Source organism: Oncorhynchus keta, unplaced genomic scaffold, assembly GCF_023373465.1.
Source record: "Oncorhynchus keta strain PuntledgeMale-10-30-2019 unplaced genomic scaffold, Oket_V2 Un_contig_25033_pilon_pilon, whole genome shotgun sequence".
In the NCBI taxonomy this organism is placed as follows: domain Eukaryota; kingdom Metazoa; phylum Chordata; class Actinopteri; order Salmoniformes; family Salmonidae; genus Oncorhynchus; species Oncorhynchus keta.
In genome coordinates, this window is record NW_026284231.1 from 10,440 (window position 1) to 23,778 (window position 13,339).

The 13,339-nt window shown below is 43.5% G+C and overlaps 1 protein-coding gene across 1 annotated transcript; it reads left to right on the top strand.

Moving 5' to 3' along the window:
* The first annotated feature begins 2,147 nt into the window (after positions 1 to 2,147).
* Positions 2,148 to 3,859, top strand: ier2b (immediate early response 2b). The gene has a single exon (XM_052505882.1). It carries the CDS (start codon positions 2,351 to 2,353, stop codon positions 2,963 to 2,965), a length of 615 nt encoding a protein of 204 aa, XP_052361842.1. The 5' UTR covers positions 2,148 to 2,350; the 3' UTR covers positions 2,966 to 3,859.
* The last annotated feature ends 9,480 nt before the right edge of the window (positions 3,860 to 13,339 follow it).

Here is a 13,339-nt window from a genome sequence, read left to right on the forward strand (position 1 = left end):
GGATCCAGGTCCACTAGACACACACACACACACACTTCTGGGCTGGCACCTTGCTGGATCCAGGTCCACTAGACACACACACACACACACACTTCTGGGCTGGCACCTTGCTGGATCCAGGTCCACTGGCAGATCCAAGGTCCACACACACACACACACACACACACACTTCTGGGCTGGCACCTTGCTGGATCCAGGTCCACTAGATCCAAGTCCACACACACACACACACACACACACTTCTGGGCTGGCACCTTGCTGGATCCAGGTCCACTAGACACACACACACACTTCTGGGCTGGCACCTTGCTGGATCCAGGTCCACTAGACACACACACACTTCTGGGCTGGCACCTTGCTGGATCCAGGTCCACTAGACACACACACACACACACTTCTGGGCTGGCACCTTGCTGGATCCAGGTCAAATGGAGAAATCATCACTTGACATGAACACTGACTGATTCACTGGATGATCAAGATGTTTTGTTTTGGGGAATGACAGGTTAGAACAGACTATGTCTATAATATATTATTACACATCTATAGGCATACCTACAATCAAAGGTGGGGGGAACCCAAACTAGGTCTGGGAGTGAAATCATTCTAACATGTGAAATTAGCTTTTTCAGGTGCATTCAAGGATTTTACTAGGCTACATTGGTGGGTTCCCACAGTTACTTTTTTAGATTTCCACCTCAGAGTATAATAGAATGTGTAATGCCATAGAGATGTGTAATTCTATTAAGTGTACAGTGAATCATATCACGGTTCAGAAGGGCACGAGACTGTCCCACACAGCACGCATTAGCACTTGAATCAAATTAGAAGAATGAAAGCAATAGGCGAACAAAGGAACAGTCACACAGACAGTCAACAGTCAGAGAACAAATAATAGATTGGAGTTTACTGAGTCGCAGATTTCCCCCGAGTTCTATTTATAGACGTTATGACCTCTTATCGCAGCTCTAGAAACTAGACTGACAGCTGCTGTTTAACCTCAATCGTGCCTCTTCCTAGTAAACCAAGCACATCTGCAAGCAACCAGGCCCAACGCGCAGGGTACTGGCACTGTGCTCTTGTACCGGTGACAATTCCATATTTGGAAGCTGTGGCGATGACGATACGGCTGCGATGCTGCCGCTGTGCGTTGATGAACGCTGGGGCTCGATGGGGGAAGTGCCGCTGTGCGCTGCGGTTACGTGGCTGCGCGTTCACGTCATGGCTTTTCCACTGCGCGCCCCTGGGGAACTCACAGCCAGGGCGGATGGGCCATATATGGATGTTTGAGTGTGACGTTGGATAGAAAAAAAATATAGAGAGGGAGAGAAAAAAAAACCAGAAACTCCCTGGAAACACGGAGACAGCTACATATTTTACCACCCCCAGACTTCTGAGAATTATAGTGTAACTGAACATTGATACATATTGCAGGGATTGATAGAAAAACAACAACACTATAATAGTCCTCTAAAAGGGAACAGAGCAATATGGTTGGAATATTAGGGACATTTGATGTTGTTGTTTTCTACTGTAAGATCACTATATGTTTTTATGTTGCTCTGACAACAATTAATGACGTCTATTCAATTATATTATATTTTATGTCAGCTTCATATAAATTGACTATAATAAAATCGTATTCTATATGAATAGACAGGTTATATGTTATTTACTTTGATTTTGAGTTGCTGAAGTCTCAAGCAGCATATTGGTGATGACATGGGCTAGCTGTGTTTCCAACAACACAGGTAGTCTGTTATGTTATTATTACAATGAATTTACTAGAATAACATCTTATTATTTTTATTGAGTTTCTTGAAATCCCAAACAGCATATTGTTCTCTGCGTTTCCAACAACACGCGTAAAACATCGAATCAAATGTTATTTGTCACATGCGCCGAATACAACAGGTGTAGACTACACCGTGAAACGCTTACTTATAACCGGTTGCTACAATAGAAGGTCGTCTAGGTTACATACATGTAATGCTGTAAGGTAGACAGCCATACGGTATCTGCAGGAAACTAAGCTTGAGCAGGAAGGTCTGGGCAGGGCGTGTTTATCCTGTCACCAAGGAGGAATGAAGCAGCTCGAGGCTCATTACGTCAGAGAGGAAATATAACACCGCCCTGTTACTCTGGACTTCTCATTATCTTGTTGTACACCAGCTGTTGACAGTTGTAAACTAAGGAAGAACTCAACACACAAGTACAGCTTCATTTATAGATAGAATAATATTGTATTAATAGTATCGAATAGTATTCTAAAGCTTGACGCTCTAAGTTATTGTTCCAACCGTCAACCGAACAGTGCGTAATTGACGGTTATCTACCAAGAAGAGGAACTATGGACGTGAGCGCTGAAGCCAAACGGATCATGGCAGTGTCCATTAGTAAACTGTACGCCTCCCGAGCACAGCGAGGAGGTATGAGGCTACACCGGAGCCTGCTGCTCTCCGTGGTCATGCGTTCCGCCCGGGACCTGTACCACTCCGCCTGCCTGGCCAAGGAGAGAGAGGAGCTGGGAACCGCACACTTGGTCCCGGTCACACCAGAGGAGGATGCGATGGATACTACTGCCAGTGGGGAACAAGTCGAGGTGGAGGTGTCACAGGTCGAGCCAGAGCCTGAGCCTGAGTCGCCGCTGACCCCAACTATCCAGGAGCCCATGTCTAGTGACTCTGAGGCCACTCAGGGCGCATGCAAGACCAGGACATTTATTGGGAAGGAGACGGTAGAGGACAAAGAGAACCGGAGCCCTGTGAGCCCAGACAGGCATTCCAGGAAACGCCGGGGGAAGGCGTCGGTTGCGCCGGATTTCCTCCCCAGCAAGAGAGCGAGACTTTCACTGGAGCTGGGGGAGGAGAGGGTGCTTAGAACCGGCGGAAGGACCTGCTGCCGCGCCGGGGACGTTTTCACCACCCTGTCTCTAAACTCAAACCGGGCCATTGCGGCATTCTGAACTGTGAAAACGGCTCTGAATGGAGCTTTGTTGTTGGTCGGCTATGACCGAACTGATCGTAACCTCCGGTAACCGGTGGAGAGGCCGGTTTAAATCCAGGTTTAAAGGACGGGTCAGGAGGAAATTGACCTACATTGGCGAGCTCGCGAGATAATGGGATTATTCGGGGCCAGGGTGCGATATCTCCGCCCTCACGGGGACCAGGTTAGGCTACACCCTAGAACTGGGTCTCAGCCGTGTCTCGACGAGAACAAGAGAAAGAAGAAACAGAGAGAAAACAAGAGCAAATCACAAACTAGAACGAGACCAGACCCGAACAGACCTCAGTGACTGTGTTTGGAAAGTTTGAGGAAGTGGTGAAACTCAGAGACAGAAAAAGTGTTTCAGTGGAAAAGTTCCAGGGCAGTTAGTTCCTGACGCATAGCTCGTGGAGGGATGACTCATAAAGCACGAGAGGGATGACTCATAAAACACCAAACGGATAACAGATGATTAAAGTTGACGTGTCAACGGTCAACACACAGAGACACACCAGGAAATAAGCCACTCTGCTGGGTAAAACTATAAAAACAGCAGGGGAGGGCACACAGTCACCCACTGGACTTTGATACATGACTATGAATGGGACTGTGCTAGAGACTGTACTGAAATGGTGCTCAGCAAACAGTGTCAAATGATATACATAACATATAAACAATGTTCAGTAGTAACACCAGTCTCACCTGTTCAATATGCTGCACTGACAATGCAAATGTGATAATAACTACAGAGAAGTAGCCTACGTGAAATGTTGTATGAACTGTGAAATAAGCTATTTTATATAAAGATTGTTATTTTATTTTTACTATGACCTCAAATTTATATCAGAGTTGTAATAAACATTCTAAAACTGTATTTAGTTGTTGATCTGGTTTTCTATTTCTCACCTAATAGTATTGAAAAGCTTGCACACACACACGTCTCATTTATCTGGGGCAAATAGAGATAGCTGATAGACAACACAGAACCACACAGACATTTCCCAATATGTGGTCCAGGTCCGCATTAGGCAATACTCCTCAGGCTCAGATGGTTATAATAAGAGTAAGTAGAGCCGCTGTCACACACGCACACACACACACACACACACACACACACACACACACACACACACACACACACACACACACACACACACGCACGCACGCACGCACGCACACAACCACGCACGCACGCACGCACGCACGCACGCACGCACGCACGCACGCACACACACACACACACACACACACACACACACACACACACACACACACACACACACACACACACACGCACCAATATCCGGTGGATTGTGACATAAATTCTGATTCACTTACTCTCATAACCTTAACTGACAGTTGCATGAGGTTTATTGGGAGTTATGTAATACATAAATAGCTGGAGCCGTTCATTTGGTTTGCTCAAGGACTCTCAATTGTGTAACAATCCTGAACCATCATTCATCATGACCAACTAACTCCCAGTGCATTGACAAAATGCAGTCTTTCCATGTCCTATTTATCTCTATAGATCAGTAGGCCTTACTACCATGACGGATGGGTTGAAATCCGTATACAATATGTAAGCCTACTATAGCCACATAGGCATGTGTTGGACTATATAGGGAATATGGTGCCACCTCAGATGTACACTATGATGTGAAGTGCAGTTGTAATGCTACGGAGAGGCATGGACAGTGACGTGGTTTATCTCCCAGCCAGCCGACGGCTATAATAAGATCTGCAGTGGCGCGTGGTCTCATCTCTGGGGTGAGGGAGGGGATGATGTACGCATCAGGATGTGATGTGCATCATTATTACACCGCCCAGCCTGCCCTTCTTCTCATGGATAATATAAAAGGAGTATGCATGCAGTGATGTACACTGAGTGTACAAAACATTTAGAACACCTGCTCTTTCCACGACATAGACCAGGTGAATCCAGGTGAAAGCTACGATCCCTTATTGATGTGACTTCTTAAATCCACTTCAATCAGTGTAGATGAAGGGGAGGAGACAGGTTCAAGAAGGATTTTCAAGCCTTGAGACAATTGATACATGGATTGTGTGTGTGTGTGTGTGTGTGTGTGTGTGTGTGTGTGTGTGTGTGTGTGTGTGTGTGTGTGTGTGTGTGTGTGTGTGTGTGTGTGTCATGATTGCTTTACCACTCACCATTCCTCTTCTTAGCACCCTGATGACTGTGTGTCAGTGTGAGTTAATATTACTATGATATAGTAACAGTATGTGAGTTTATATTACTATGATATAGTAACAGTATGTGAGTTAATATGACTATGATATAGTAACAGTATGTGAGTTAATATGACTATGATATAGTAACAGTATGTGAGTTTATATGACTATGATATAGTAACAGTATGTGAGTTAATATTACTATGATATAGTAACAGTATGTGAGTTAATATGACTATGATATAGTAATAGTATGTGAGTTAATATGACTATGATTTTAGATGCACTATTGTAAAGTGGCTGTTCCACTGGATGTCATAAGGTGAATGCACCAATTTGTAAGTCGCTCTGGATAAGAGCGTCTGCTAAATGACTTAAATGTAAATGTAAATGTAATATAGTAACAGTATGTGAGTTAATATGACTATGATATAGTAACAGTATGTGAGTTAATATGACTATGATATAGTAACAGTATGTGAGTTAATATGACTATGATATGTAATAGTATGTGAGTTAATAACTATGATATAGTAACAGTATGTGAGTTAATATGACTATGATATAGTAATAGTATGTGAGTTAATATGACTATGATTTTAGATGCACTATTGTAAAGTGGCTGTTCCACTGGATGTCATAAGGTGAATGCACCAATTTGTAAGTCGCTCTGGATAAGAGCGTCTGCTAAATGACTTAAATGTAAATGTAAATGTAATATAGTAACAGTATGTGAGTTAATATGACTATGATATAGTAACAGTATGTGAGTTAATATGACTATGATATAGTAACAGTATGTGAGTTAATATGACTATGATATAGTAACAGTATGTGAGTTAATATGACTATGATATAGTAACAGTATGTGAGTTAATATGACTATGATATAGTAACAGTATGTGAGTTAATATGACTATGATATAGTAATAGTATGTGAGTTAATATGACTATGATATAGTAACAGTATGTGAGTTAATATGACTATGATATAGTAACAGTATGTGAGTTAATATGACTATGATATAGTAACAGTATGTGAGTTAATATGACTATGATATAGTAATAGTATGTGAGTTAATATGACTATGATATAGTAACAGTATGTGAGTTAATATGACTATGATATAGTAACAGTATGTGAGTTAATATGACTATGATATAGTAACAGTATGTGAGTTAATATGACTATGATATAGTAACAGTATGTGAGTTAATATGACTATGATATAGTAACAGTATGTGAGTTAATATGACTATGATATAGTAACAGTATGTGAGTTAATATGACTATGATATAGTAACAGTATGTGAGTTAATATGACTATGATATAGTAACAGTATGTGAGTTAATATGACTATGATATAGTAATAGTATGTGAGTTAATATGACTATGATTTTAGATGCACTATTGTAAAGTGGCTGTTCCACTGGATGTCATAAGGTGAATGCACCAATTTGTAAGTCGCTCTGGATAAGAGCGTCTGCTAAATGACTTAAATGTAAATGTAAATGTAATATAGTAACAGTATGTGAGTTAATATGACTATGATATAGTAACAGTATGTGAGTTAATATGACTATGATATAGTAACAGTATGTGAGTTAATATGACTATGATATAGTAACAGTATGTGTGAGTTAATATGACTATGATATAGTAACAGTATGTGAGTTAATATGACTATGATATAGTAACAGTTAATATGTGATGATATAGTATGTGAGTTAATATGACTATGATATAGTAACAGTATGTGAGTTAATATGACTATGATATAGTAACAGTATGTGAGTTAATATGACTATGATATAGTAACAGTATGTGAGTTAATATGACTATGATATAGTAACAGTATGTGAGTTAATATGACTATGATATAGTAACAGTATGTGAGTTAATATGACTATGATATAGTAACAGTATGTGAGTTAATATGACTATGATATAGTAACAGTATGTGAGTTAATATGACTATGATATAGTAACAGTATGTGAGAGTTATATAGTAACAGTATGTTACTATGATATAGTAACAGTATGTGAGTTAATATGACTATGATATAGTAACAGTATGTGAGTTAATATGACTATGATATAGTAACAGTATGTGAGTTAATATGACTATGATATAGTAACAGTATGTGAGTTAATATGACTATGATATAGTAACAGTATGTGAGTTAATATGACTATGATATAGTAACAGTATGTGAGTTAATATGACTATGATATAGTAACAGTATGTGAGTTTATATGACTATGATATAGTAACAGTATGTGAGTTAATATGACTATGATATAGTAACAGTATGTGAGTTAATATGACTATGATATAGTAACAGTATGTGAGTTAATATGACTATGATATAGTAACTGTATGTGAGTTTGTGTGTTTGCCGTTGCACCATGCTAACTGTGTTGTCTTCTTTGTACAGTGGTGACTGTGTTGTCTTCTTTGTACAGTGGTGACTGTGTTGTCTTCTTTGTACAGTGGTGACTGTGTTGTCTTCTTTGTACAGTGGTGACTGTGTTGTCTTCTTTGTACAGTGGTGACTGTGTTGTCTTCTTTGTACAGTGGTGACTGTGTTGTCTTCTTTGTACAGTGGTGACTGGGTTGTCTTCTTTGTACAGTGGTGACTGTGTTGTCTTCTTTGTACAGTGGTGACTGTGTTGTCTTCTTTGTACAGTGGTGACTGTGTTGTCTTCTTTGTACAGTGGTGACTGTGTTGTCTTCTTTGTTTTTTTATTTATTTTTATTTTTTATTTCACCTTTATTTAACCAGGTAGGCTAGTTGAGAACAAGTTCTCATTTGCAACTGCGACCTGGCCAAGATAAAGCATAGCAGTGTGAACAGACAACACAGAGTTACACATGGAGTAAACAATTAGCAAGTCAATAACACAGTATAAAAAATGGGCAGTCTATATACAATGTGTGCAAAAGGCATGAGGAGGTAGGCGAATAATACAATTTTGCAGATTAACACTGGAGTGATAAATGATCAGATGGGCATGTACAGGTAGAGATATTGGTGTGCAAAAGAGCAGAAAAGTAAATAAATAAAAACAGTATAAAAACAGTATGGGAATGAGGTAGGTGAAAAAGGGTGAGCTATTTACCTATAGACTATGTACAGCTGCAGCGATCGGTTAGCTGCTCGGATAGCTGATGTTTGAAGTTGGTGAGGGAGATAAAAGTCTCCAACTTCAGCGATTTTTGCAATTCGTTCCAGTCACAGGCAGCAGAGTACTGGAACGAAAGGCGGCCAAATGAGGTGTTGGCTTTAGGGATGATCAGTGAGATACACCTGCTGGAGCGCGTGCTACGGATGGGTGTTGCCATCGTGACCAGTGAACTGAGATAAGGCGGAGCTTTACCTAGCATGGACTTGTAAATGACCTGAGCCAGTGGGTCTGGCGACGAATATGTAGTGAGGGCCAGCCGACTAGAGCATACAAGTCGCAGTGGTGGGTGGTATAAGGTGCTTTAGTGACAAAACGGATGGCACTGTGATAGACTGCATCCAGTTTGCTGAGTAGAGTGTTGGAAGCCATTTTGTAGATGACATCGCCGAAGTCGAGGATCGGTAGGATAGTCAGTTTTACTAGGTAAGCTTGGCAGCGTGAGTGAAGGAGGCTTTGTTGCGGAATAGAAAGCCGACTCTGGATTTGATTTTTGATTGGAGATGTTTGATGAGTCTGGAAGGAGAGTTTGCAGTCTAGCCAGACACCTAGGTACTTATAGATGTCCACATATTCAAGGTTGGAACCATCCAGGGTGGTGATGCTAGTCGGGCATGCGGGTGCAGGCAGCGATCGGTTGAAAAGCATGCATTTGGTTTTACGCGTTTAAGAGCAGTTGGAGGCCACGGAAGGAGTGCTGTATGGCATTGAAGCTCGTTTGGAGGTTTGATAGCACAGTGTCCAATGACGGGCCGAAAGTATATAGAATGGTGTCGTCTGCGAGAGGTGGATCAGGGAATTGCCCGCAGCAAGAGCAACATCATTGATATATACAGAGAAAAGAGTCGGCCCGAGAATTGAACCCTGTGGCACCCCATAGAGACTGCCAGAGGACCGGACAGCATGCCCTCTGATTTGACACACTGAACTCTGTCTGCAAAGTAATTGGTGAACCAGGCAAGGCAGTCATCCGAAAACCGAGGCTGTTGAGTCTGCCGATAAGAATTTGGTGATTGACAGAGTCGAAAGCCTTGGCGAGGTCGATGAAGACGGCTGCACAGTACTGTCTTTTATCGATGGCGGTTATGATATCATTTAGTACCTTGAGTGTGGCTGAGGTGCACCCGTGACCGGCTCGGAAACCAGATTGCACAGCGGAGAAGGTACGGTGGGATTCGAGATGGTCAGTGACCTGTTTGTTGACTTGGCTTTCGAAGACCTTAGATAGGCAGGGCAGGATGGATATAGGTCTATAGCAGTTTGGGTCCAGGGTGTCTCCTCCTTTGAAGAGGGGGATGACTGCGGCAGCTTTCCAATCCTTGGGGATCTCAGACGATATGAAAGAGAGGTTGAACAGGCTGGTAATAGGGTTGCGACAATGGCGGCAGATAGTTTCAGAAATAGCGGGTCCAGATTGTCAAGCCCAGCTGATTTGTACGGGTCCAGGTTTTGCAGCTCTTTCAGAACATCTGCTATCTGGATTTGGGTAAAGGAGAACCTGGAGAGGCTTGGGTGAGGAACTACGGGGGGCGGAGCTGTTGGCCGAGGTTGGAGTAGCCAGGCGGAAGGCATGGCCAGCCGTTGAGAAGTGCTTATTGAAGTTTTCGATAATCATGGATTTATCGGTGGAGACCGTGTTTCCTAGCCTCAGTGCAGTGGGCAGCTGGGAGGAGGTGCTCTTGTTCTCCATGGACTTCACAGTGTCCCAGAACTTTTTGGAGTTGGAGCTACAGGATGCAAACTTTTGCCTGAAGAAGCTGGCCTTAGCTTTCCTGACTGACTGCGTGTATTGGTTCCTGACTTCCCTGAACAGTTGCATATCACGGGGCTATTCGATGCTATTGCAGTCCGCCACAGGATGTTTTTGTGCTGGTCGAGGGCAGTCAGGTCTGGAGTGAACCAAGGGCTGTATCTGTTCTTGGTTCTGCATTTTTTGAACGGAGCATGCTTATCCAAAATGGTGAGGAAGTTACTTTTAAAGAATGACCAGGCATCCTCAACTGACGGGATGAGGTCAATGTCCTTCCAGGATACACGGGCCAGGTCGATTAGAAAGGCCTGCTCACAGAAGTGTTTTAGGGAGCGTTTGACAGTGATGAGGGGTGGTCGCTTGACTGCGGCTCCGTGGGCGGATACAGGCGATGAGGCAGTGATCGCTGAGATCCTGGTTGAAGACAGCGGAGGTATATTTGGAGGGCCAGTTGGTCAGGATGACGTCTATGAGGGTGCCCTTGTTTACAGAGTTAGGTTGTACCTGGTGGGTTCCTTGATGATTTGCGTGAGATTGAGGGCATCTAGCTTAGATTGTAGGACTGCCGGGTGTTAAGCATATCCCAGTTTAGGTCACCTAACAGGACAAACTCTGAAGCTAGATGGGGGCGATCAATTCACAAATGGTGTCCAGGGCACAGCTGGGAGCTGACGGGGGTCGGTAGCAGGCGGCAACAGTGAGAGACTTGTTTCTGGAGAGAGTAATTTTCAAAATTAGTAGTTCAAACTGTTTGGGTATGGACCTGGAAAGTATGACATTACTTTGCAGGCTATCTCTGCAGTAGACTGCGACTCCGCCCCTTTGGCAGTTCTATCTTGACGGAAGATGTTATAGTTGGGTATGGAAATCTCTGAATTTTTGGTGGCCTTCCTGAGCCAGGATTCAGACACGGCAAGGACATCAGGGTTAGCAGAGTGTGCTAAAGCAGTGAGTAAAACAAACTTAGGGAGGAGGCTTCTGATGTTGACATGCATAAAACCAAGACTTTTTCGATCACAGAAGTCAACAAATGAGGGTACCTGGGGACATGCAGGGCCTGGGTTTACCTCCACATCACCCGCGGAACAGAGAAGGAGTAGTATGAGGGTGCGGCTAAAGGCTATCAAAACTGGTCGCCTAGAGCGTTGGGGGCAGAGGATAAGAGGAGCAGGTTTCTGGGCATGGTAGAATATATTCAGGGCATAATGCGCAGACAGGGGTATGGTGGGGTGCGGGTACAGCGGAGGTAAGCCCAGGCACTGGGTGATGATGAGAGAGGTTGTATCTCTGGACATGCTGGTTGTAATGGGTGAGGTCACCGCATGTGTGGGGGTGGGACAAAGGAGGTAACAGGGGTATGCAGAGTGGATCTAGGGGCTCCATTGTGAACTAAAACAATGATAACTAACCTGAACAACAGTATACAAGGCATATTGACATTTGGGAGAGACATACAGCGAGGCATACAGTAATCACAGGTGTTGAATTGGGAAAGCTAGCTAAAAACAGTAGGCGAGGCTAATCAGCTAGCACAACAAACAGCAGGTAAAATGGCGTTGACTAGGCAACTGGGTCGACAGATAAAACAAACAAGCAGAATGGAGTACCGTGATTAATGGACAGTCCAGCGTGCGTCAGCTATGAGCCAAGAGATCAGTGTCCAGGGGGCAGCGGTGGATGGGCAGGGAAGCTGGGCTGGCGAGTGTTATCCAGGTTTAAAAAAAAAAAAAAAAACTAACAATGACTAAATAGCTTGTAGCTAGTTAGCTGGTTAGCGTCTGGAGGTTCTTGAGTGTGTCATAAAAATAAAATAAAATTAAAGGTGATAGCGATTCCGTATCACAGTGGGTGAGGCAGGTTTCCGGAAGGTATAAACAAAATAAAAATCAAAGAGAGATAGAAAGTAAATGGGTTCAGAGTGTTTAGAACGCAGTGAGCCAGATGGTTAGCAGGCCTGTGCTAACAAGCTAACAGTTCGTAGGCCCGGGCTAGACAAGCTAACCGTTAGCAGGCCGAATTAGCAAGCAGGGAGATAGCGAGGGCTAGAGAGCTAACCTTTGGGGGACGTCGCGATGGGGTGAGTCTGTTTATTCCTCTTCTTGCGGTGACATCGACAGACCGGTCGTGGGCCCGGGTAATTGTAGCCCAGGAGTATGCTACAGGTGCTCTAGTACGCTAGGTGAGCTGGAGACACAGCGTTTCAGAAAGCTCGCGGGCCTTGGCCAGCAGATGGATCTTTGGCGATGTCGCAACGAAAAAGCCTGTTGAAACCACCTCGGACGATTATGTCGGCGGACCAGTCGTGATGGATCGGCGGGGCCCGTGTCGGCAGTAAAGGGTCCAGGCCAATTGGCAAAAGAGGTATTGTTGGGCCTCTTCGGCTAGTCGGGAGATGGGCTTAGCTCAAGGCTAACTGTAGCTTGTTTTGGGACAGAGACGTTAGCCAGGAGTAGCCACTCGGATTGCAGCTAGCTAGTTGCGATGATCCGGTGTAAAGGTTCAGAGCTTGCGGTAGGAATCCGGAGATGTGGTAGAGAAAGAGCAGTCTGATATGCTCTGGGTTGATGTCGCTGGTGTCCTAGTTAGCTTTGAAGACCGCTAGCAATGGCTAGCAATGGCTAACTGAGTAGTAGCTAGTTAGCTGTAGCTTCTGACGGTTCTAAAGTAAAGTATAGAAAAGCAGATCCGTACCACATTGGGTGATGCGGGTTGCAGGAGAGTATATTCAGCTCTAGTTTGAAAGTGAGATTAAAATATGTACGAAATATATACAGAAAAAAAAAAAAAAAAAAAAAACGAAGAAAACTATATTTACACTAGACAGGACGGGACAAGACAAAACACACACGTCCGATTGCTACGCCATCTTGGATCACAGTGGTGACTGTGTTGTCTTCTTTGTACAGTGGTGACTGTGTGCGCACATATGTGACAGATAGAGACAGAATGTGTGTTTATGTGAGTAAGTCTATGAGTATGTATGAATCCTAACAGTTTGCACAGTGACTGACTGTGACTGTGTGTGTGTGTGTGTGTGTGTGTGTGTGTGTGTGTGTGTGTGTGTGTGTGTGTGTGTGTGTGTGTGTGTGTGTGTGTGTGTGTGTGTGTGTGTGTGTGTGTGTGTGAGTGACTGTGCAGGGTGTATGAGCTCATGTGAGTGTGTGTATATGATACGTTCTTTGTGTGGTGATTTTGTGTGATGTAGATGAGTGCCAAGGCAGGC